Source organism: Muntiacus reevesi, chromosome 6 (assembly GCF_963930625.1).
Source record: "Muntiacus reevesi chromosome 6, mMunRee1.1, whole genome shotgun sequence".
Taxonomy (NCBI): domain Eukaryota; kingdom Metazoa; phylum Chordata; class Mammalia; order Artiodactyla; family Cervidae; genus Muntiacus; species Muntiacus reevesi.
The window spans coordinates 36,240,053-36,267,341 of record NC_089254.1 but is presented as its reverse complement, the minus strand read 5'-3'; the positions used below and the strand labels follow the sequence as shown (position 1 = coordinate 36,267,341).

At 37.0% G+C, this 27,289-nt stretch overlaps 1 protein-coding gene across 8 annotated transcripts in view; it reads right to left on the bottom strand.

Annotated features, from left to right (window-relative positions):
• The window catches only part of CACNA2D1 (calcium voltage-gated channel auxiliary subunit alpha2delta 1), a 494,429-nt gene that overhangs the window by 381,865 nt on the left and 85,275 nt on the right, over positions 1–27,289 (bottom strand). For all 8 annotated transcript variants that reach the window (XM_065939979.1, XM_065939980.1, XM_065939982.1 and 5 more), the window contains exon 2: positions 8,761–8,842. In XM_065939979.1, the coding sequence (XP_065796051.1) occupies positions 8,761–8,842 (82 nt within the window). The remainder of the gene's footprint in view (positions 1–8,760; positions 8,843–27,289) is intronic.

The window sequence follows — 27,289 nt, the reverse complement described above, 5'->3', positions numbered from 1 at the left end:
GGAGAGAGAGAACTTTCCCACAAAAAAACTCTAATGTAAGGTACAGCCGGACTGCTCACAGAACAAAGGCCTGAGCAAATACCAGAGGAGAGCTAGCCAGCTGCGGACCGGCCCGCCCTGCCGGAGGCGGGAGGCAGGCAGGCGACAGCCAGAGCCGGAAGGCAAGGGCAAACTCGGCCCCAGAGACGGCATCCTCCACCAAACTGCAAACAGGCTCCCAGTTGCTAACCAAGTCTTCCTGGGATCCTGGATGGTTGACATCCACCAGGAGGGTCCCAGCCAGTGAACAGCTCCCCAGAGGAGACACACGGCACTCCTGAGTCGTCGCCCTCGCTGCGCACCCGGGAAACAGAGCAGCCGGGCGGGGAGGGGATGAGACGCACCGCCCCACCCGGGGAGAGCGCACGCGCCAAGACACTGGTCACCTGAGCCGCTCGGACCCGGGAAGGGCACAAAAGGCACGCCGGACAGAGTCCTGCCTTGGTGGAGGACCCGAGAACCTGAACCTCAGTGGCTTAGGCCTGGGAAGTGCACACAACGCAGGGCTGCTTTAGACAGTTCCCCTGCAGAGCAACCTGGAGCCTGAGCAGTGTAGACGGGGAAAGCACACACACCGTGAGGGGGGGCAACCCGGTGTGGCCCAGACACTGCGAGCGCTCCCCACACATCCCAGTGATATATGTTTGCAGCGTCCCTCCCTCCCCGCGGCACAACTGAACAAGTGAGCCTAAATAAGTGACCACCTTCGCCCCCTTGTGTGAGGGCGGAAGTTAGATACTGAAGAGACCTGCCAACAGAGGAAGCCAAAATAAACAAAGAGGGAACCGCTTTGGAAGTGACAGATGCAACAGATGAAAACCCTGTAGTTAGCACTGGCTACACTGGAAAGGACCTACAGACCTTGAGAAGAAGTATAAGGTAAAAGGAACTATCTGAAACTGAACTGACCCCACACTGCCCTCAACAGCTCCAGAGAAATTCCTAGATATAGGCAGAAGATAGGATAAGTGAGGTAGAAGATAGAATGGTGGAAAAAAATGAAGCAGAGAGGAAAAAAGAAAAAAGAATTAAAAGAAATGAGGACAACCTCAGAAACCTCTGGGACAATGTGAAACGCCCCAACATTTGAATCATAGGAGTCCCAGAAGAAGAAGACAAAAAGAAAGGCCATGAGAAAATACTCGAGGAGATAATAGCTGAAAACTTCCCTAAAATGGGGAAGGAAATAGCCACCCAAGTCCAAGAAACCCAGAGAGTCCCAAACAGGATAAACCCAAGGTGAAACATGGGATAACAGTTGATCTTTCAATAGAAACTCTTCAAGCCAGAAAGGAATGGCAGGACATACTCAATGTGATGAAAGAGAAAAACCTACAACCCAGATTACTATATGCAGCAAGGATCTCATTCAGATATGAAGGAGAAATCAAAAGCTGTACACACAAGCAAAAGCTGAGAATTCAGCACCACCAAACCATATCTCCAACAAATGCTAAAGGATCTTCTCTAGACAGGAAACACAGAAAAGGTTTATAAACTCGAACCCAAAACAACAAAGTAAATGGCAATGGGATCACACTTACCAATAATTACTTTAAATGTAAATGGACTGAATGCCCTAACCAAAAGACACAAAGACTGGCTGAATGGATACAAAAACAAGACCCCTATATATGCTGTCTACAAGAGACCCACCTCAAACCTAGGGACACATACAGACTGAAAGTGAAGGGCTGGAAAAAGATATTTCACACAACTGGAGACAAAAAGAAAGCAAGAGTAGCAATACTCATATCAGAAAAAATAGACTTTGAAATAAAGGTCGTGAAAAGAGACAAAGAAGGACACTAAATATAATGATCAAAGGATCAATCCAAGAAGAAGATATAACAATTATAAATATATATGCACCCAACATAGGAGCATCGCAATATGTAAGGCAAATGCTTTTAACAAATATGAAAGGGGACATTAACAGTAATACAGTAATAGTGGGAGACTTTAATACCTGACTCACACCTATGGATAGATCAACCAAACAAAAATTAGCAAGGAAACACAAACTTTAGTATATGTGCTGCCGAAGCGAGCACGGAAACACAAACTTTAAATGATACAATGGACCAGTTAGACCTAATTGATATCTATAGGACATTTCACCCTAAAACAATGAATTGCACCATTTTCTCAAGTGCACACAGAACATTCTCCTGGATAGATCACATCCTGGGCCATAAATCTAGCCTTGGTAAATTCAAAAAAATTGAAATCATCTCAAGCATCTTTTCTGATCACAGTGCAGTAAGATTAGATGTCAACTACAGGGAAAAAAACTATTAAAAATACAAATATATGGAGGCTAAACAACAACTTCTGAATAACCAACAAATCACAGAAGAAATCTAAAAAGAAACCAAAATATGCATAGAAATGAATGAAAATGAAAACACAAAACCACAAAACCTATGGGATTCAGTAAAAGCAGTGCTAAGGGCAAGGTTCATAGCAATACAAGTTTATATCAAGAAACAGGAGAAAAATCAAATAAATAACCTAACTCTACACCTAACACAACTAGAAAAAGAAGAAATAAAGCACCCCAGGGTTTGAAGGAAAAAAATCATAAAAAATATGGCAGAAATAAATGCAAAAGAAACAAAGCAAACCATAGCCAAAATCAACAAAGTTAAAAGCTGGTTCTTTGAGAAGACAAATAAAATAGACAAATCATTAGCCAGACTCATCAAGAAAAAAAAGGAAGAATCAAATCAACAAAATTAGAAATTTAAGTGGAGAAATCACAACAGACAACACAGAAATACAAAGGATCATAAGAGACTATTTTCAGCAACTATATGCGGATAAAATGGACAACTTGGAAGAAATGGACAAATTCTTAGAAAAGTATAACTTTCCAAACTGAACCAGGAAGAAATAGAAAACCTTAACAGACCCTTCACAAGCACAGAAATTGAAAGTGTAATCAGAAATCTTCCAACAAACAAAAGCCCAGGACCAGATGGCTTCATAGCTGCATTCTACCAAAAATTTAGAGAAGAGCTAACACCTGTTCTGCTCAAACTCATCCAAAAATTGCAGATGAACGTAAACTTCCAAACTCATTCATGAGGCCACCATCACCCTAATACTAAACCCAGACAAAGATGCCACAAAAAATAGAAAACAGGCCAATATCACTGATGAACATAGATGCAAAAATCCTTAACAAAATTCTAGCAAACAGAATCCAACAACATGTTAAAAAGATCATACATCATAACCAAGTGGGCTTTATCCCAGGGATGCAGGATTCTTCAATATTCATAAATCAATCAATGTGATACACCACACTAACAAATTCAAAGATAAAAACCATGTGATTACCTCAATAGATGCAGAGAAAGCCTTTGACAAAATTCAACATCCATTTATGAAAAAAACCCTCCAGAAAGCAGGCATAGAAGGAACACATCTCAACATAATAAAAGCCATATATGACAAAACCATAGCAAATATTATCCTCAATGGTGAAAAATTGAAAGCATTTCCCCTAAAGTCAGGAACAAGACAAGGGTGCCCACTCTCACCACTACTATTCAACCTAGTTTTGGAAGTTTAAGTCACAGCAATAAGTAAAGAAAAATAAATAAAAGGAATCCAGATTGGAAAAGAAGAAGTAAAACTCTTACTGCTTGCAGATGACATGATCTTCTACATAGAAAACCCTAAAGATTCTACCAGTAAAGAGAACCCTCTTACCCTATTGGTGGGAATGCAAACTAGTACAGCCACTATAGAGAACAGTGTGGAAATTCCTTGAAAAACTGGAAACACAACTGTCATACAACCCAGCAATCCCACTGCTGGGCATACACACCAAGGAAACCAGAATTGAAAGAGACATGTGTACCCCAGTGTTCATCACAGTGTTCATCCTAATAGCCAGGACTTGGAAGCAACCTAGATGTCCATTGCCAGATAAATGGATAAGGAAGCTGTGGTACATATACACAATGGAATATTACTCAGCCGTTAAACAGAATTCATTTGAATCAGTTCTAATGAGATGGATGAAACTGGAGCCCATTATACAGAGTGAAGTAAGTCAGAAAGAAAAACACCAATACAGCATATTAATGCATATATATGGAATTTAGAAAGATGGTAATGATGACCCTATATGCGAGACAGCAAAAGAGACACAGATGTAAAGAACAGACTTTTGAATTCTGTGGGAGAAGGCGAGGGTGAGATGATTTGAGAGAATAGCATTGAAACATGTATATTATCATATGTGAAATAAATCACCAGTCCAGGTTCAATGCATGAGACAGGGTGCTCAGGCCTGGTACACTGGGATGACCCTGAGGGATGGGATGGGGAGGGAGGTGGGAGAGAGGTTCAGGATGGGGAACAAATGTACACCCATGGCTGATTCATGTGAATGTAGGATGAAAACCACAATATTGTAAAGTAATTAGTCTCCAATTAAAATAAATTTTTAAAAATGAGGACAGAATAGTATGTTAAATCTTTCTTCATAAATGTATAGTCAGTAATAAATAATTTTGTAAATGCATAAAGTTCCCATGTAATGTTCTATGCAGGATAAAATTTGAGACTGTATTATATTTTACATAAAATGATCTTATAGGAAAAAAATACCATCTGTTTCATAATCTGGGAGTCTTTATTTTTCTTTCATCTACAATTTTATTCTTAATTATGTTTAAAAATACATATATATTCCATTTTGTATTTGCAGGTGTTTAAAACATTTTTAGATATAGTTCCTCAAATAATGATACATTGTCAGTGAAAGACTACTAGTTATCCTCCACTCTTTGTTTTTGTCTTCCACTGTTATAGAGGAGGTATATGCTAAAGATTTCATTTTTCTGACTTCTTTTCGGTAAGATATGGCCCTGACAGTAAGTTCCGACCACTGAAAGAGAAGCAAATATGACTATGTACCTGCTTTCCTAGTCTCTCTCCCTTTGCAGGAAGGCTGGGAAATAAGGGCAACTAGAAGGGTCACCTTGGACCCAGGAAGGAAGCCATATACTGAGGATGGCAGAGCCACTCTGTTGACCCCACACTGATCACCTCCAGACTGTTATATGAGAGGATGTTAGCTTATCTCTTTGCTACATTAGTTTCATCTGTATCTCCAACTAATACAATATTATATCCGTAATTAATAAAACAAATGAATGATATTTGTTGAGTTCTGATTACAGGTCAATGAATATTTTATATGGATTATGTCAACTATCTCAATAATTACATGAGGTTAAACATCTTGGGTAGATCACAAAGCTATCAATTGAAAGAACCACAAAGTATAACAATTTTAAAATGATACTTAAAAGAATATGTTATAACATTATATAAAAATATAACTAACTGTATTTCTTTCAGTTGAATGACCATGAAGACAAAAAAAACTTTCTGTATCATTCTTAGCAATTCTTTCAATGGATATACACACAAAGCCACTTCCATGCACACCTCAATAATGGAAGTTTTTTAAATTATACATGTAAGTTTTGGTCTTAGAATTTCCTTCTACATTTTTCTTTTTTAAAGAATCTCAAATGTAAATGTCCACAAGTGGATATTTGGTGGCAAAGCTTTGAGTTCTCCTTTATATTTTTTATAAAAAGAACAGTGGAATAAGAAGACACATTAACCTTGTAGCTAACTGGGGATCTGCTCACTTTCTCAAAATACATGTGGCAATACAAAAATGTAAAATATTAACATATATTCTAAAGCGTAACAAGACTCTCTTCATTGTTGGAATTACATTCCATTTAGTAGCTGTATAGCCTAGGAAAAAACTTTAACCTTGCAAACAATTCTTCCTGCATATTAAAGATGAGATATTCATTTTACGAGGTTGTCCTAAAGATTAATAAAATAATAAAATTAATAAAAGTGCTTAGGACAGAATTTGAACTAATTTAGAAAGAAAAAAATGTAGCCTTTCAGTTGTATTTAAAAGGTTCTAATATTATATTAAGAAAAAGTATAATACATTTATCTCTTTATCCTAATTTTTTTCCTCAATTATTTAATCTACTTTTGTGGATAAATCATATGCAATTGAAGGACATATGTATTCTTCCAATACATTATTATAAATGGAAAAATCCAATAAAAGATATCTTAGAAGTTGAAAGCATCAGGGATAACAGTTTTATGTAAGCCTATTCATTGTGATCTTTAACAGAAGTTAGGTAGGTGTCAGGGGTTCCCAGGTGGCACAGTGGTAAAGAACCCGCCTGCCAATACACGAGATTTAAGGTTCAATCCCTGGGTTGGGAAGACCCCCTGGGCAAGGGCATGGCAACCCACTCCATTATTCTGGCCTGGAGAATCCAATGGACAGAGGAGCCTGGCAGGGTACAGCCCATGGGCTCACAAAGAGTTAAACATGACTGAAGCTACTTAGCATGCAAGAATGCATGCAGGCAGGCGCCTGGCAAAATGTCTAACTTTTAAAAGTTAAAGTACTGCATTTATTCAATACTATTTATCAATCTTCTCTGAGCTAATATTTCATGATGCCATAAAGTAATCTTTATAAAATTGCAAAAATATCCTGTTTAGCTATGTTCACTCCTTGTGGTTGAGCCTGCAGGTAAAAAGCAAGATGTGTCCTGTGAAGTCAGTAAAAACTAAATTTGATAATTTTGGAAGATCCATCATTTAAAAATATTGACTTTCAACCCATAAACCTGCTGAATTCCTCTATTTACTCGACTTTTGTCCTCGGCATGCATCTAACACCCCCAGTCTCAGCACAAAGCTCACTCTGCGGGTGTCCTTCAGCTAGTCTGTGCTTTGAGTTCCTGTGGCCAAAGAGAAATGCCACGCTTTTGTCCCCATCGTATACCTTCTCTCTGGATGAAAGGGAAGAGGCATATGGACTCATTCACTTACCTTCTTGTCCCCAATACTTAAATTCCAATAGTAAAGCTTGCTCCTTCCCTCCCTGTCACATACATGGGATTCTTTTCTCTGGATTCTTCCTGTGACTGTAATAAGGTACATGTCTTACAAAAGCAACGTTGTAAGGATTTTCTTCCATCCTGTCAACTCTCTTTCCTTATCCTAATTCAGACAAGGCCATTTCCGCATTCATCAGTATTCACACTCTTCTTAGTAACCCACACCTCATAAAGCATAATGGAAATGAGATGACACTTATTTTTCCCCTTAAGGATTCATTGAAAACTGCAGATTTGGTGAGAGAGGGCCCACATATTAACACCAGAAGTAAAAAAGAGGTCAACCAAAAAGGTGGTTCTGGAGGCTGGAGAAACACTGCAGGAGGAAGGAGAGCTCCCAAGGGCAGCTTATTTTTAATTTCAGTTTGTCATGCAATTTTTAACCAGAAGCTGTCAATTCTCATTTATTTTTTCTTATTCCACTAACACCATGACTTTCATAGAGGCTTGCTTATTACCCTCCACACTTTCATATTTCAATTTATTCTCCCACAGAGAATCGCTGCAGTTCCCAAACATCAGCTTACAATAGTTTTCAGGCATCTTTGCACCTTCTAAAATGGAGAGTTTTGATTACTAGGTTGTCAGTTCTCTGAGGAGAGGAGCTGTGTCTCCATAAACCCTTGGTACCCTGCACAGTGCCTGGGACATAGTATGTGTTCAATAAGTATTCACTAGAATTAAGTGTGATAATTGTTATTAACAAAGAACACTGTTCATTTCAAAGCAAATTCCTATGTCCTCTCATAGATATTTAAGTTTACTCAACATATTCAGTTTGAAAACTGCAATTGTTTTATAAAGAGATTTTGGGATAATATATTGAAGTATATGCTTAGCATGTTTTCCTTATGAATTCCTAGTAATTCACAAGGTAACCAACCATTCATTCTAGTTTCCCCCAGAAAGGAATATTCACATATTAAAAAAATACTCATATATCATACATGAAACCACTTTTACACCATTTGACATCACTGATCCCACCATTTTTTTTTTTAAAACAAAAGACCTCACTGCATCACTAGGAACACAGATGAGATACTTTCAAATTGTTAGATTACTTACATTAAAATGGAAGCAGTGAGACTCCAAAGAAATGACATTTAATTTTTAATAAATCTTACAGAAGCTCTATATGCATATGCTCTTACCCAAGGAATATGATCTATGTAAGATGCCACACAAGTATTTATATGTTGCTATCATTTTCAAAAATCATTTTAGAGTGACATTCATAGCCATTTCATAATCATAAGAAAAACTATCTTTTATAAAAGTGTCTCCTTCTCTTGCACACAAGTCTGTATTACCCATCTCAGTGATTCACTCATGTCTTCAGGCATGGCTGTAAACACTGGAAACCACTTTTGAAAACAAAATCTATCCTCGAAGAATGAAGATATGTTCCCACTGAGGATATTCAAAAGAATCCATCACAAGCCTTAAAGTAACCACTACATGTGAGATTCCAATATGCTCTGAAGGATGGAGGAAACAGGACATCCTGATTTGAATTGCAGGAATGAATGTATATCATGTGAACTCATGTAAGCAAGGGTTGTATATAAACACCTCGCTAATTATTAGGGATGGTAATAACTAACAATACATTCTCTCAGACTTTCAGTATCATATTCCCATAAAAAAATATGTACTATTTAAAACATAGAAATAAAATTTCTTAGAAAAATTGCACTCAAATTAAAGAAATGATTTGTAAGTTTGAAGGAACTTTACTCACATCGACAAGCTGATTGACTCCACTTGCTGTTTTCGCCAGGGTGACAAGGTCTTCTTGCATCTTATCCACCCATGACTTGATACTGCAGAAATCAGAGGAAAGAATGTTCTATCAAATCTCTGGCAAAGTCAGGTCATAGACTGACATCTGATATGTGCAGATTATCCACAGATAATTCTTAAATTACCTTTAAATATTTCTCCTCCCTCCTAGCTCCTATTTTGCCTACACCTCCCCAGCCCAGCCCACTTTTAAGTTATAAGACCAATGAACCTGTAAGGACCAACCTCTTAGGATGCTAAAACATCAACAACTCAGAGAAAAATTATAAATATAAGCTTAACTTTTATGAAAATTCCATTAAAAATAAGTTAATAAATGGAATATTCTAAACTAAACTTTATCTTTTGGCTTACAAGTGTTCTTAAAGTGAAGTGAAAGTCAGTCAATGTCTGACTCTTGCAACCCCATGGACTGTAGCCTGCCAGCCTCCTCTGGCCATGAAATTCTCCAGGAAAGAATACTGGAGTGGGGAGTCTATCCCTTCTCCAGGGGATCTTCCCAACACAAGGATCAAACCCAGGTCTCCCTCACTGCAGGAGATTCTTTACCATCTGAGCCACCAGGGAAGCTCAGGAATACTGGAGTGGGGAGCCTATCCCTTCTCCAGCGGATCTTCCTGACCCAGGAACTGAACTGGGGTCTCCTAAATTACAGGAGGATCCTTTACCAGCTGAGCTACCAGGGAAGCCCAAGTCTTAATATAATACTAAGGGTGTGATAAATGAGTATTTGAAAAATTCAAGAAAATAATAAATATTTTTAAATTTCTTATAATTCCAATGCCAAAGGATAGTCACTCTTAACATTTTGATGCACTCCCCTCCTAGTCTTTTAAAAGCATTTTGTATAGTTGAGAACATATTATGTAAAATTCATGTCCTTGATATCAGTCACTTAATAGTCTTCTACATCATGACAAGTATTTTATAAATACTGCATTTTAATGGTCACCTAGTATTCCATTATCTCTAAATCACTTAATATACTTGACCATACTCCTTTCTAGAAAAGGTAAATAAATATATAGTTAGAACATCATCAGCTTTAACCACTAAAAATTTCACTGCAACAAATATCTTAGAACATAAAGCTTAAAAGCTTAGTCCTTAGCTAGACTCAGATATGGAATTACTGGGTCAAGACTTAAGTTCTAAAGAAATGGTTTTGAGCATTAAAATTATGGCTGAAGGATCCAGTTCAAATCCTTTCCATGTACAGTTGAGCCTTGAACAATGTTGGGGGTTAAAAATACCAAGCCCCCAGCAGTTGAAAATCCACAAATGTCTTATAGTCATCCCTCCATATCCATGGGTTGACATCCACAGATTCAGCTAATGATGGATCATGTAGTACTACATATTTACTGAAAACCAATCTACAGTAAGTAGACCCAGAAAGTTTAAACCCATGTTGTTTGAGGGATTGTCCCTCAACATACTATATGTCCCTGTACATACTTTAGGTTAATGTAACAGAGATCTTAAAATAGGAGGTATTGATGTCTAGAGATCTTAGAAAAATTCTAAACTGATGGTCCTATTTTTCCCACTATTAGAGATTATCAAATACCACACAATTTTCCCCATTCTAATAAATTAATTTGCAGTCCCTTCATATATTTTACTTATTCATCCTCAAGTTGCAAAAAGTGTGTATTCTTTTCTATTCATTCAAATAGAAATAAAACACTAATAAAAACAATAGGAAATAAAGATTTATCAGTATTTTAATTTTAATTTTTCTTTCTCTACATATATGGCATGTGTAGCTAATTGTTGCTTATCTCTTCTATTCTTTGGATTTCACTGGCACTAAATGTATTCCCTCCATTTTTTTTTTTTTTTGGATTGACAGTGTTGTCTTTCCTTTTTCTTTTGACAGTGTGATTGCATTATACTGCAATAGCAAATAATTCATACATTTAAAATGTAACTCTTAGATATGTTCATCTTAGAGTGAACATAAACTCTCAAACGAATTTATTTATGAAATAGAAACAGACTCACAGACATAAAGAATAGACTTGTGGTTGCAAAGGAGAAAGGGGGGGTGGAAGAGGGGAGTATTGGATGTTTGGGATTGGCAGATGTAAACTAGTACATATAGAACAGATAAGCAACAAGGTCCTACTGTAAAGCACAAGGAACTATATTCAACATCCTGTGATAAATCAAAATGAAAGGATATAAAAAAGAATATACATATATATGTGTGTATATATATAAATATATATGTGTGTGTGTGTGTGTGTGTATGCTTCCCTGGTGGCTTAGCTGGTAAAGAATCTGCCTGCAATGTGGGAGACCAGGGTTCAATGCCTGAGTTGGGAAGATCCCCTGGAGAAGGGAATAGCTACCCACTCTAGTATTCTTGTATTCTGGCCTGGAGTATTCCACAGACTGTGTAGTCCATGGGGTCGCAAAGAGTTGGACATGACTGAGCAACTTTCACTTTTCATATATTTTTATACACACATACACATACACACATATGTATAACTGAGTCACTTTGCTATATACCAGAAATTAACACAAAACTGTAAATCAACTATATTTCAATTAAAAAAAAACAAACCTTTTTTTTTTAAGGTAACTCTTCTATCAGTAAACTAATTCAAGGACTGAAGCTGGTCTGTGCACAATAGCACGACTGTCCAGTCAGCATTCACACCAAACTGAGCCCGCCCCCTCCTGACTACTGGCCTTCTCAATGGAATGACAAGGCGCATGGCTTTGAAAACGTCTAGGAGCAGATATCATCTCTGCTGATTCCACCAGGAAACTCTAAACATATGGATTCTTTAAAATGCTAGAGAATGAGCTCATCAGTGGATTGACTCTGTGGAATAACAATAATCCTGGTCCCTGTCCCTATTCTCCAGAAGTTTGTGAGTGGCTCTCAAACATTTCAGAAAAATTTCCCCTGATTAGTATCTAAAAGGCACTTATGCACATTTTCACTTAGGAAATAGAGCGATGAAGAGTAACACTGAACCACTGTCTTGCTCTGACTGACCAACAATCTGAATCTAAAATGGTAGGTAGCTATACCACCTCTATCAAGGGAACTGGTTCTCATTATTTCAAAGCCCAGCCATGTTCACCGGTTTCACTGCCCTAGTTTCCACTCCTCCTAAAATGGAGTAGAAAATTGTTGTTTTGAAAATAAACTTTGTACTTCACAAGTGGAAATCACAGGAATTTAACTTAACATGCATGTCTCCTTAGACAAAAATTTCGACAGAACTACAAAATTATCAACTTTTTTCAGTTAATTTTGAATGGAACGTATTAAAACTTAAATATAGGAGTCTAGCTTCTACATGGGAAAGGGATTTAAATTAGGTATATACAGGAGAACATATAAAAGGATAATGAGCTGATTAACTAAACAGGAACAAAAAAAATTAAAAATCAATCATGAAAAAGGATGGAATGCCTTAGAGGAAAACACAGAGGTTTGATTTGCATGTGAAACAAAATAGTGTAAATGAAACACATAAAAACAAGGGGTACTTTTCACACAAATGAAAATAAGAAAGAATATTTATTGAATTATGCTGTATGAGTATGATTTTAAAGAAATAAGAATTAAAAGAAATAAGAAAAAGAAATAAATAAATGGAAAAAGGGTGTAAGATTAAGAAAAATTTATAGTACCATTAAAATAAATGATGCACGCCACATTATTAGAATAATAATATACTTTGCATTACTTACAAGCTGGTATATATATTTGAAAATATTATAAATGCTAACAATTCTTACTACTCTATTAAGTAAGTATAAATGTAATCCACTTTTACATCAAGAACAAAAAATTACAGTAGGGGATCAGTAGGAGAAAAAAACATAGATATCATCTTCTAAATTCAGAGAAACTATTTCATTTCTCCAAGCAATTATTGAACAAGTCCTAAAACCCATAGAAAATGAATCACCTCTTCTCAAATATAATTCCCAACTTTGACAAATAGTGTTTCCAGCAAAAAAAGAAAAAAAAAAAAACAGTAAGAAGTGTTATACAAGCCTTCAGCTGGGAAACTGAGAGACAAAGACTATATATTTAAAAAACTTGACTCTAGAATTCTGATTTATGCTAAACTGATCCAAAATGTGCTTTCTATCTTGACACCTGAGTCTACTGTCACTGCCAGTGTTCACTGGGGTGAACCTGTTTTGGCTGAAAAGTAATTCAGGGCCCGTCCGGTCTTCTCCATCCCACTGACAAGCTGTCAAGAACATTTTATAGGAGCAAAGATTATTTTTTATAGACATAAGGTGTTACCTGACTTTTCTAAAATGTATAGGCACTTTGCTTTTCAAACCTGGAATTAGAAAGTAAGAATGGCTAAGATGTAAGCAAAGATTTCAATGATCACAAGGGAAAATATTCACATGGGCAAATTGCCAGTCTTTCTCTTTCTAGGTAAATTGTCAAGCACATGTACAATCACCAGGTCTCCCGCATTTCAGGTGGATTCTTTACCAGCTGAGCCAAAAGGGAAGCCCAAGAATACTGGAGTGGGTAGACTAACCCTTCTCCAGTGGATCTTCCCGACCCAGAAATCAAACTGGGGTCTCCTGCATTGCAGACAGATTCTTTACCAACTGAGCTATCAGGGAAGCCTTGTATAATCACTGCTGCTGCTGCTAAGTCGCTTCAGTCGTGTCCGACTCTGTGCGACCCTATAGACGGCAGCCCACCAGGCTCCCCCGTCCCTGGGATTCTCCAGGCAAGAACACTGGAGTGGGTTGCCATTTCCTTCTCCAATGCAGGAAAGTGAAAAGTGAAAGTGAAGTCGCTCAGTCGTGTCTGACTCTTAGCGACCCCATGGACTGCAGCCTACCAGGCTCCTCCGTCCATGGGATTTTCCAGGCAAGAGTACTGGAGTGGGGTGCCGTTGCCTTCTCTGTGTAAAATCACTAAGTACTATTAAATGTCTCCATAGAGAAAGTTACAGAGGACACAGCCTTTTAAAATGATAAGAAACTAACATAGCACTCAATGAGGAAGAATGTGTTGTTTCTTCTCTGTCCGCCCATATAACACAGCACTGTTGGAAAAGATACTAAAACCTGAAGGGGTAGAAATGAAAGATACATGTCTTACTATCTGGTTGAGCTTTAAACTAATTCTGACAGAAAAGAGGCAGAAGGGAAAAGGAATAAAGTGATGTAGGGGAGGAAAAAGTATCTTTTTCTTCTACCTTTCTAAATTCTTGGCTGAGAACCTTGTAACAAAAGACAGATTAATAAGTGAAATGCATGCAAATTTATCTAATTTAAGTTTTATATGACACGAGAGCCTTTATAAGGAAATGATGATCCCCTCAAAAAAATAGTTAAGCCTAATCAAAAAATGGTTAAGCATAATATCTTTATGCTAGATTTGATGAAAAGCAGAAAGATATGATGGGGATTTCCCTGGCAGTCTAATAAGGATTCTGCATTTTCACTGCCTAGGGCCCAGGTTCAATGATATGCCATGTGGGAAACTAAGATTCTACATAGCAGTGTGGCCAAAAAATTAATTTAATAAAAAAAAGATACGCTGGGACAAAGAATATCAGCTAAGTATAGTAAACTGGGGAAAACAACACATCTCTGTTCCTGCCCCACGTCTTAAAAGATAAGGATGCCCTTTGCCTCCGTGTACAGGGAAGACAGTGATCACCAAAGAGGAAGGTCAGGAGGTCCTTCCCAAGCACACCACTTCCCAAACAACTTCCGCCTAAAATACTCAATAGGCCATGTAACCATATGTTTGGGTAGCATATACTCAATCCCATCAGTACAATATGAGAGTCCCTTAAAGTTTATCAGACAGTTGTGTGGCAGGGTGGATAGAGGAGGCTTTCTGCACTAGCTACTTAAACTATGATATGAAATACAAGTGGAATTTGACAAAATCGAGAAGGGAAGGAAGTAACAACAAAGGCAGAGGGAATGTAAAACATGGCCTAGTCAGCAACCACAAGCAGCCTGTATAGCCAGAGTCCAAGACTGGCTCAACATATTATGGAAAGGAGGCAGGAATAGTACGGGGAGGAAATTCAAGCAAATAGTTGCCAGACCCAGGGTCTCTAATTACATTCTAAAGCATTTAAACTCTATCCTCAAAATAATGGAGAGATGATGGAAAATGTGAAGTTAGCAAGTAACAAGATCAACTAAGTATATAATGACATTATTAAATAATTCCTGTGACAGCCGAGTGGATGGTAGCTTAAAGGGAAAACAAAAAGTGAGGAGGGGAGGTCAGGACAAGACATAAGAAATGAGTATTAAAAACAGCTCAGTATTAGCGAGTAGTGAGGGAAACAAAATGAAGACCAGGTAGGGGCTTTCCTGGTCCGGCAGTTAGGGACTCGGCACTCCCACCGCAGGGGGCGCAGGCTCGATCCCTGGTCAGGGAACTAAGATCCTGCATGCCAAGCCAAGCCATGCCATAGGAGAGTCTGAAAATAGAGAGAGAGAAAGCAGAAGAAACCAGCTCAACAAAATTCTGAAGGATGACCAACAGGATTTCAAGTCTTACTTGATTTAAATAGTGAATGCAGTTGAGTAATTTCTCAGCTAGACAATGATAGTACAAGAGGAAGAACAAGTTAGAGGAATATTGATGAGTTTGTTGCTACTGGTTGAAGTAGAGATATTTTTGAGATTGATGTATAGAAACTCGGAGGCAACTGAATATACACAGATTTGAAGCTCTCAGAAGTTTCAGTAGAATTGAAAGATCTGGTTGCCACAAAGGACAAAGGTAAACTAATGCATGATTCCCACAGGAGAGGTTTAGAGGAGGGAAGAAAACACACGGTAGCTAGAACTCTGTAAATAACACTAAAAGAGGAGACAACAATCTAAGTGGTGGCAAGAGAGAAGGGAATCCAAGAACAATGGTATCAAAAAAGACAGGGAATGCAAGGCTTTCCAAAGAGAGTTACCAAATAAGATGAGAGAAATTTATCACTCTTACATGCGAGGAGAGAGAGAGAACAGTGTGGAACCGAGGCACAAATGGAGAACAAGGAGCTCAGTGCTCCTTTTTGTTAGCTTTTCAGACATGCCGCACTGCACGTGGGATCTCAGTTCACGGATCAAGGATGGAACCAAGGTCTCTGCATTGGGACACAGAGTCTTAATCACTAGATTGCCACAAAAGCCCTTTCTTCCTGTTTTTTAATCAGAGAGACAAAGACATGGTTTCAAGCAAAAGGAGAAGGCAAGGAGAAAAGGGGACATCAGAGAGAGATTTCAGGGGAGAACATCTAACTTACTGACAGGACAAGGTTTCAAAAGACTCCAAATTCATTCAGTTTTTTCTTGCTCACCCCCTATATTCCAAATATGAGATGGCGGATGAGTGAAGAGATAAGCAGAACACAGGAGAAACTTAATCCATGGCTAGAAGGCGGGTTACTTCTTCCATGGAGACTGAAGGGAAAATGTAAAAGGTTTTAAGTAAATGGAAATAACTGTAATAACTAGGGGAAAAAAAAAACTGGAGACAAGTTCTATTTTTTTATTTTTAATAAAAGAAACAGAGACACAGTCCTCTGTTCAGAGAGAGGCAGGGGGTTTTAAGGTAGGGTAGTTTAAAAGTTGCAGGTTTAAAAAGAACAATAGCTAGAGAGTAAGGACCAGTCCTATACTGGAGGTCATCAGTTTTTAGCAGTGCTAATCAGCTTAACTGGGAATTTTTCTACCAGTACTAAGCTAAAGAGGGCAAGATGGGAGAAAAAAAGGCATTTAGATGACTATGCAGCAGATACCAGCAGATGGGGGAATAAAGCACTAGGAAAAGCAAATTGAAGGACCTGAAAGTTTTAAGATCTCTACTAATTCTAAGTAACAAAGACCACTCACCAAAAATAGTCATTAAAATGTTACAGTATTATATTCATAGACAATGCTTATTTTCTTAAACACTTTTCTTATGGAACCAAAAATACTATTACAAAATTTCTGGGAAAATGTGAAAATACTACATTACCAAATTTCAAATTTCTCATCATTTGGGACAGTTTTAGACTAATAATCTCATAATATAATATGTTGGAAGACTAAATGAAGAAAGTAGCCTGAACACATATCTCACTTCAAGTCACTTGAAACAACATATAATTTCTAAAAGAAAAATTCTTAAAATTACTGAAATAAAACAGATTGCTCTCAGAAAGCTTAAGTTTGCTTGAAAATCTTTCTCTTAGAAATAAATACCTATTACAATATCTGAGCAGTTCAAAAAAAGTTGAATCAATGTATATCTGGTTATATAGATACAACAGAACTTGACTAATAGGTATAGTGTTTCCATGAATGCATGGGATTTTTCAAATTGTGATGTCAGGAACACACTTACTCTACTTATTAGAAATGTAATCGTGGCTTCAAGCATTAAGTGGTAACAAAGGCTTCAAGGTTACAAGGATAGGACTAGAGCATGATCCAATAAGGAGAGTGAGAATGCATATTCATAGAGGAAAATGGTGAGAAGTTCCAGAGACTTGGTATATAGTCAACCATAGAATGTAACAGAACCACTTTCTAACTCTCTGCTACCCCTGTCTCCCAATTTTCCAGTGCTTTTTGAAACCCTTTGTTTTTCAAGCTTCTACAACTATAAAAAGTTATAATCTCATGACTTCAATTACCACCTTTACATATGTAATTTGAGCTCCAGTTCTGTCTTAACTATTTGCCAGATTACACCCTTTTGATTTTCCACTATTCTTTTCCAAACATCTATAAAACTGAACTCAAAATCTTTCCTCCCAATAGCACTAATCTTCTCATGTTCCTTCTACTTGTTGACCAACCACATCCTCAGTCATCCATGTCCCTGCCATCAGTTCATCATCATATCCCTTCTTCAATCAATCCTTTGTATCTCAGTGTTTTTCCAACACACACTTGATAGCTAAATGCAGAGATCTTATTTTCTGCCAAAATTCTTACCTAAGTATTTAACATTCTCTCTCAGTCGTCAGAAAAACAGTGCTTACGTTTCTTTGAAATTTAACTGTCCAGCCTTCTAGCTTCTGCTTTTCTAAGCCATTTTACTTCCACCAACCTCCCACATTTCCATGTGTGTAGACTGTCCTTTTTCACATTCTGCTTTTACTCTATAACTTCTCCCTGAAATTAAGCCTCTACCTTCATTGTGAATAAATTTCACAAATACTTTAATATCACCTTTCACAAACTCCCAAACTAAAAATCTGCTTTGTGCTTCTTTTTCTGTAGACTTTCATGATTAGATGGATATACTCTTATTCTCACTTGTCACTCAGTCATTATACTGCCTTGCATATAGCAGGCACACATATATTTATTGAAATGAAATGTAATTGTAATGTTTTTTGAAATATACAATTATCTTTACTTAATGCATATAGAGTAAGTGATTTATTACTAAATTCCCTCTTCTCTCCAAAATTCACATGAGAAAAACATAATCTGCTGAATCCATTTTTCTATAAATAGCACCCACTTTTCAACAAGTAGAATTTTAAAATATGACTTAACAGTTTAAATAAATTTTTTTTAAATCTCTAACATGCATATACTTTATATTATAATTCTAAATCTTTCAACTGGATATTAAATTTCATCAGAAAAAAATTGTCTTGCAATCCTTCTCTAACTCTACAATAACTCATTACAAAATCAAACACCAGTATATGCTTCCAATTGTTTTATGATGTCTGCAGATCCAGTGTAATTTGGAGAGATTGCTAAAAATTGAGGCAAATATTTTAATGAATAGTTGAAATAATCTTTTATATCCTCTACTTCACTGTATTGTACACAAACAGCCCAAATTCTGAAGGCAAATAATATAATCAAGTTTTCGCTAAATCTGAGAAAAAATACTAGTCATGCAATTAATATTGTTCCTTTTGAGATGATATTTGCCTGTCAGATGGCTTTCAAAAGAGTATTGCATAGTTCAGAAAACTTTATTTAAAAAAAAATAGAGATGGTAATTCATTTCATTTTGCATGCATTTGAGGAACATCAAATTCAGAACAGCACAAATTACACCCTGCTCCATCTATTGTAAAGTGTAGCAATTGAGTACAAAGTGTCAAGTTTGTATAGTTATCTGTTTAATTGTTTTAAATGCTACAGAGAGAATTTGCCTTTTTACTGGTTGGAATAATATAGCCAAACTGATAGCTAAGAAATGTTGTAACAGGTCCTACAGAGACTAATTGTCTTCCTTCCTACACTCACATAGTAAATCCTCAGTTAAAAAAGAATGTGTGAAATTCCTGCTATTCGTAATAGAGTATTGAAACAGACATCTTTTTCCTATATCCATCTTGCATTATCCCACCAGTAATTATAGAGACGAGAGCAGAAAAGGAAGATATTGGTGTGTATATGTCAATCTCAAGCTCCCACTTTATCCCCCCTCCCCACCCCCACATCCCCCTCGGTGACCAGAAGTTTGTCTTCTACAAAAGAACCTACTGAAGAGCCAGGAACTCTGCTCAATACTCTGTATGATCTAAACGGGAAAAGAATCGTTAAAGAAGTGGATCCATGTGTATGTATAGCTGATTCACCTTGCTGTATAGCAAAAACTCCAACATTGTAAATCAACTCTACTCCAATAAAAATTAACCTTTAAAAATATTTTTCAGTTATTGGAGATACACAGAAAACAAATGCAAACAGAAGAGGGCTGGAACAGTATGAGACTGAGAGGAAGAAGAGGAACAGGAGAGTGAGAAGCCCATGCCCTCTGGGGTCCTTGTCCTAAGGCAATTCTCAGCCTACGCTAATATTTTTAAGAAATAATTTTATTTTTAACCCAAGGAAATCAGAAACAATTCTGCCCTGTGGGCCTGGGAAAATTTAAAAATATCACAAGGTCTAATAAACTGACTGTTTCAATTGTAATTCAATTTTAAGTAATAAGACCATATATTTCAAAACTGTTCCACTTGCTATAAATATCCCACCAATGCCAAACTTCTCCCAGTTTTGTTATATAATAAACCACCCACAGTGTTCTCATAGTTGGATAAAAAATAACACAAGTAAGCCTAAGATTTAAATAGCCTACACATACTATTTTATTAAATATGCATTTCTTATAACATGGATAACTGTATTATGAAATACTATGTGTGTATGTGTGTGTGAAAGGAACATATGGTATCTACATTAAACATAAAATTGCTTGTGAGATGCATGTCATGATAGGAACCTTAGTTCCTGAAATTATCCTCTATTTAAACCATTTTCAATAACACTGCTGCTCTGTTTTTAGAAAGCTGTTTAGACTTGTGAAACATCTTACTATTTCATTTTTGTCTAGAGTCAATCCTGAAAGAAATGCAGAGAAGGATGTGATCATGCTAATCAGAGTGGAAAACTAAAGTACTTGAGAGTAGAAGCAGAAAGGTTTTACCAGTAAAAACGGACTCTTATGCTGTTGTGTTCTGCTGCCTTCATTTCTGTTTGCTTTTCGCTGTCGTGTGTGTGTGGGTTTAATCTGCTTTACAAATATATATACTCATATATACTCATAATTCTCAAAGACCGAAGATTCTTCATGAGATCTACCTTTCCCACCATCTTGGATTGATTTTTGTTCTATCCCAGCATTTTCATTGTTTCTTTATTTAGTTAATATTTTTGCCTCAGCTGCAGCAATGTGCTGCCAGCTTCCAAGACAACAAATAAGCAATACACTTCAGGGTTGATGTTAGTGTAGTTCCCTGGATTAGCCAGAGGGAAGAGGGTTCTCATACAAGGGATTTGCTCCCTGGAGAGCTTTGTTTTTTATGCTTCCACATCACCCTTAGTTACAACCTGCGGCATTGTCCCTCCAGCCTGGTGTCAAGGGAGTTGTCCCAAATGGCCACACAATCTGCTGCTGGTGTTTCTATGAACCAAATGAGCTGAATTTCTAGTTGCACATTACAAAACCTCCGTTCACTTTCTTGAGGATCTTCTCTTTCATTGTTTATCTATATTTTTTCTTAAGGATTGCAGATAGTTCACAAATTTTATTTTAGCCTAATTCAAGCATGTAAAGATTATTTAATGTCATAATCAAATTATCCTCACTCCCTTTCTTCTCTGAATTATTTACTGCACATCCACAATATTTCCAATAGTGCAAAATCCTTAAATATTTATTATGTTCGGATTCTGACTTAAACAGCCCATCTACTTCCCTTCATAGATCAGTATTTGAAGTGAGGCCAGTTTAAGAGTTTCACAAACATGTCAGTTTTGTCATGTTATTTAATCATATTTTCCACTAGCCTCAAATGACCTCTCTTAAGTCTCTTCAGTGCCTGTAAATCATTTTTCAAGTTGATACTTCAGTTCCTTCTTCTGGGCAAGTCCTCAAGCCCTCAGAAATCTTCTTTCTTTCCAAGTTACTAAAAATAGACATAGCCTGGCCTACAATACATCACACACACTGATAAACTGTCTTACGTTAGTATTATTTTTCCCCAACAATGCTTGATTTCCCTGAGTGGATGGGCCACAGCTTCTAGTTCTGTATTCAGAGAATATCTAGCACATTTCTGAACAGACAGTAAATGCTCAGTAGACAACAGACAACATCTATCACACACCCATGTGCCAACAGCTGTTCTAAACACATTATGTGAACAAACTCTTTAATTCTCACAAAAATTCTATGAGGCAGATACTATTACAAATCACACTTCACGGATAAGGAAACTGAAGCATAGCAGGTTATATTACTTGTCCATGGTCACAGAATTAGTAAGGGACAGAGTTGAGTAATTTACCCTTAGAAGCCAATAGTCTACTATCTTAATAAATGCTAATTGATGTCATTTGAAACATGGCTTGTTCTCATCTCTTATCTCACCAGATAGCAGTCTCTAATTCTCCTCTCATCCTAACTTACAAACATCTTATGTTTTCACTTTTACAGACTTTCATAGGCCTAGGTTCTAAGTGTATTTCATTGATATAAATAGAGGAAATAACAATTACCAAAGTTTTATTTTTATACAGTAAGAAAAGAATTATAGTTAGAAAGTAACAATTTGAAAACTATAACAGAAAATCCAGACATCTTCCTAAAAAGAAATGCGTGACTATTTATGTAACAATTTTTCCTCAAATTAAGTTTGATCCAGATTATCAAATAAACAAGCATTAGTTGTTGTATTTACAAAACCATGAATTTTGCTGCTTTCATTAACATCATATCATGGCTCCTCAGCGTTAGGTACATAGACAGACTCTCGTATTATACACAACACGCACAAAGATTTGACATGGAGCAGTAGGTCAGATGTAGAGTCAGCCCTGATGTGTTTTTAAATATAAAATATTCTAGAAGCAACATTACATCCTTCAACTATGAATGGAAAATAAGACTCTCCCAGCTGGCCTTCACTGTGTTCATACTGCAAGTTCAGATTGCAAACAAATGCAAGAACACAAAAGTCTGTGCCCAGACCAACTTGTATGATTCCTCATTTAAAGACAGCTCATAGTGTAATTTGTCTGATAGCTATTCCAGGACAAAGCTAATTTATCAATCAAAAAGGTTTTCATGCAAATTTATTTATTAATGCACAAATTAGAAAAACAAGAACTTTCTTTCTGAAGACCATCAGAAGGAACATTTTAAAAAGTAGCCCATTGGTAACATTTTTATTCCTGAATATTTAAGCACAGGATTCTAGAAAAATTCTTTTTCAAATGTGAAATAGTACATATCTTCCCAGCTCAGAAAACACACTACAATTTAATTGCTTTCAACCTTTTTGTCCTCACAGACATGTGGTTCTCTTTGACCCTCTCTGCCTGAGCAGTATGTTCATTGCCTTGGCCCTCCTCTGTGATGGTCTGAGAGCACCAAATATTCCAAGTAGAAAATTGCTTCTTGAGTAGAGATTACAACCAGTTGCCCTTCCTGATCTGAGCTCAATAGAAACACAAAGTTGAACAACTTTTTATAATCAAATAGGTTTTCTTCCATTAACGTAGTGAAATTAACGATGTGAACTGCATTTAAGAATGAATTTATGCTTATTGAACAGTGAAAGAATTACAACTGTTGGCACTATCAAACAACTCCTTATAAAGACTGTCAATCATTGGTGAAAATTTTATATACATGTCAAAGAATACAGGAAAAGAAATCATTTTCAGTCCCTTGGTCACAATTTTGAACATTATTCAAATAATTAATTTTCCAAATTATGTCATAATTGCTATTGTTTAATCAACGACATTGTAAGATTATGACCTTTGATGTAGTATATGTGGAAAGATGGGTCAAAATCTAGGCAATTAAATAGAAAAAATATCAAAGAGGAAAAAGTTTGCACTTTATATAATGAAATCCAATTGAAGCTTCTTTGTCATGCATTTATTAAGTTTTAAAAACATCATATGGAGTTCCCTGGGGATGCAGTGGTTAGGATTTGGCACTGAGACTGCCGTGGTCCCAGTGTGATCCCCTGTAGCAAGGAACCAAGATCCTGTAAGCTGTGCAGTGAGGCCAAAATACATTTGAAAATGAATGAAAGCCAAGAAAAGAAAAAAAAAAAAAACTGTAAAGCATGATTTATGTATGAATACTTAGAAGTCCAATTTAAATACAAACAAAAAATATTTCTAGTTAAAATCAATCTTTATTATCAGATAATTCACAATTATTAACAAAAAATTTTAAAAATCGAAGTCTTAGGCATATTTTCCCTTATCATACAGTGAACAAGATGGTTATGGTTACTTGACTTTAAATTATTTCTATACATATAAACACTTTAAAATACAATGGTTAATCTCTTCAAAGTCTCATCTGTGCTGACGCTTGTATCTTCCACGGCTTTCCTGGTGGCTCAGTTGGTCAAGAATCTGCCTGCAATTTGGGAGACCTGGGTTCAATCCCTGGGTCGGGATGATCCCCTGCAGAAGGGACTGCCTACCTATTCCAGTATTCTTGCCTGGAGAATTCCATGGACAGAGGAGCCTGGTGGGCTACACTTTGGGGTTGCAAAGAGTAAGACACAACTGAGCAATGAATACTCACTTTCACTTTGTATCTTCCACATTTGAAATACTTATTCTGCAATCAGAAGGGAAGATGAGAAACTGATCTCATTCAGTCATTTTAGAAATAGGAAGGAAGGAAGCATTTCATAAGCCCTCACACAAAGAGGTAACTTTGGCTCCAGAGGTCTACAGTAAGACGGCACGTCCATGGAACTCATCATCTTCATGAAACAGGAAGGAATCACAAAGCAGCCAGCAGCATGAATTAAAAATCAACATTCCTTTTAGAATGTTGCAGAAGCTGTTGCAGGCTTCTAATTTTTTTTATTAATAGTTACTCTCTTAGTGTTCCTCAAGCTCCATTTAGACACCTCAATGTGGATTTCAACAAGCAGCTTTGAAACAGACCACCCTGTACTGTAATACAAAAATCTAAAGATTTCTGAAGCCAGATCTGTGAATCATATGTGACTCAGCAGCCTCCCACAGGCCTGACATCCCTTATATTTTCCCAGAAAATGTTCTTTCTGTAAAAGAGAGGCTGAATGGACTCCCTTATTACTATTCAGAAAACACAAAGGAATTTGAGCTCCGGCGCTCCATTAGAATTCACAGTACCACTTTTAGGTCACTGTAGTATAGAGGGAAAAAAGGAAAAAAGAAAAAGCCCATTGCAACATCTCTTGCTATCTAGAGAACTGTCTTTTCAACTCTTCATATTATATTGCCCTCAATTTCCAGATCATGCTCTCTTATCTCTTGATCACATCAGGGGAAGAGTAACCTCATAGGCATTTATACCACCTTTGAACATCTTGCAACTAAATCTTTAACTCAAGTTATTTTTCCATTTAATGCAGATAATAAACATTATTTCAGTTCTAAAAACTCCAGAAGAACACACCTCAGGCTTGCAGTCCAGTTTCCTAACTTAATGGATGATTTTCATATCATTTCCGATAAAAAATGATCATGTCAATTCACCCAAATACTTCCCAGAGTAGCTGTTCATTATTGTAAGTCCCCTACACACTACGGACAAGTTCTCTTCCGAGAGACTGTTCATAAGTCCAATTTGTTCCTGTGTCTAACAAACTTAGCCTAAGGAACCCAACTAACACAATTGGTGATATAGTACTGTACTGTAAAAGATTTATAGTACTTTTGACACAAATAATACATAAAACCAACAAAAAATTAAACATCTTTATCTTACAGTATAGTACCTTGAAAACTACAGTAGTTCAGTGCAGCTGGCATACAGAGGTGGCTGTGAGTGAACAGACAAGAAGAATTACTGAATGGAGGAGAGAGAGGAGATGGGAGATGGTAGAGCTTAAGAATCATGAGCAACAGGAGACAACAGGCAAGGTGCAACTTCACTTATGGCTGATGTTGATGGCACAGGTTCCCTGCGATTCAATTCTATCTACCGTCTTGAAAAAATGTGATCCAGTGATGCATGAGTAGTAGCTCTTTTTTTCTCATCATACATAATAACAGTAGCACTGGACTGCATTCTGAATAACCGCTGCAACCTTCATACCATTCTAAATTCAGGGCCTGTGACTCAAAAACTAACAGTGCCTCCTCAACTAAAGAAAATCCCTTTACCATTTCCTGTGTTGTGAATCTCTTCAGTTACTTCTTCCTCTTGCCTCTCTTCATCCTGTCTCTGGGCCTCCAATTCCATCAGGTTAGTAAGCTCCTTGTGGTGCAGAACAAGGATTTCCACGAAGTCATCCACTTGCAGATCTAGCTCCAGCTTCTCACTGAGTTTCATTGTTGCTGAAGACTTCTCTGAACTACTCATCTAACTTCTCAAATTCACAAAAATCATGAATAAAGTGCAGGCAAAGGTTCCAAACCCCATTCTTAGTGACAGCCAAAACCACATGCCAAGTAAAGTCAATATTTTATGGCTCTGTAGATGTAATAATCCTTCCAAAATTGTCACAAGGTTGTTCATGATTCATCACTTGCCTTTACCACCTAACAAAAAAACTGTAATGTAAACAGTATTTCTTGAAAGTCACTATAACTCCTTGGTCCACTGGTTGAATAAGCACAGTAGTGTTCAGTGGTAGATGCACTACTGTGATGTTGGGATGACAGTTGTGCATGAATGGGGGGTGGCCCAGGGCACTGTTGAGTAGCAAAAGAATGTCGAATGGGACATCCTTCTCCAAGCAGGATTTCTCTACATCTGGGATAAAGCAATGGGAAAACCACTCCTGGAAAATGGCCTGTGTAACCCATGTTTGGGGGCTTACTCTTCCACAAAAGAGGAAGAGAGCCCTTGGCTATGTTTTTAAGGGCTCTTGGGTTCTCTGAATGATAAACTGAGACAGACTTCAGCTTCCTATCACCAGAAGCACTGCCACCAAACAACAGAGTTAGCCTAGCCATTGCTGCTTTACAAGCTAGCAAATTTTTCTTCCTTACTGATGTAATTTTGGCCTAGCATCCTCTTCCAGTACAGTCCTATCTCATCCACATTAAAAACTTCATCAGAATAAACTGAAAATGGACTAAAGATCTAAACGTAAGACAAGAAACTATAAAACTCTTAGAGGAAAACAGGCAGAACACTCTCTGACAAAAATCACAGCAAGATCCTCTATGAACCACCTCCCAGAATAACGGAAATGAAAACAAAAATAAACAAATAGGACCTTACTAAACTTAAAAGCTTTTGCATAATAAAGGAAACTATAAGCAAAATGAAAAGACAGCCTTCAGAATGTGAGAAAATAATAGCAAATGAAACAACTGACAAAAAATTAATCTCCAAAATATACAAGCAGCTCATGCAGCTCAATACCAGGAAAACGAACAATCCAGTCAAAAAGTAGATGAAAGAACTAAACATTTCTCCAAAGAAGACACAGAGATAGTTAATAAACACATCAAAAGTAGCTCAACATCACTCATTATTACAGAAATGCAAATCAAAATCACACTGATCAGAATGGCTGTCATCAAAAAGTCTATAAACAATAAATGCTGGAGAGGGTGTGGAGAAAAGGCAACCCTCTTACACTGTTGGTGGGAATGCAAACTGGAGAACAGTGTGGAGGTTCCTTTAAAAACTGCAAATAGAACTGCCAAACGACCCAGCAATCCCACTGCTGGGCATACACACCGAGGAAAGCAGATCTGAAAGAGACACGTGCACCCCAGTGTTCACTGCAGCACTGTTTACAATAGCCAGGACATGGAAGCAACCTATGTGTCCACTGCCATGTGTCTACTGGCAGACGAATGCATAAGGAAGTTATAGTACATATACACAATGGAATATTACTCAGCTATAGAAAGGAATACATTGAGTCAGTTGTAATGAGGTGGATGAACCTCAAGCCATTTATACAGAGTGAAGTCAAAAAGAGAAACACCAATACTGTATATTAATGCATATATATGGAATTTAGAAAGATGAT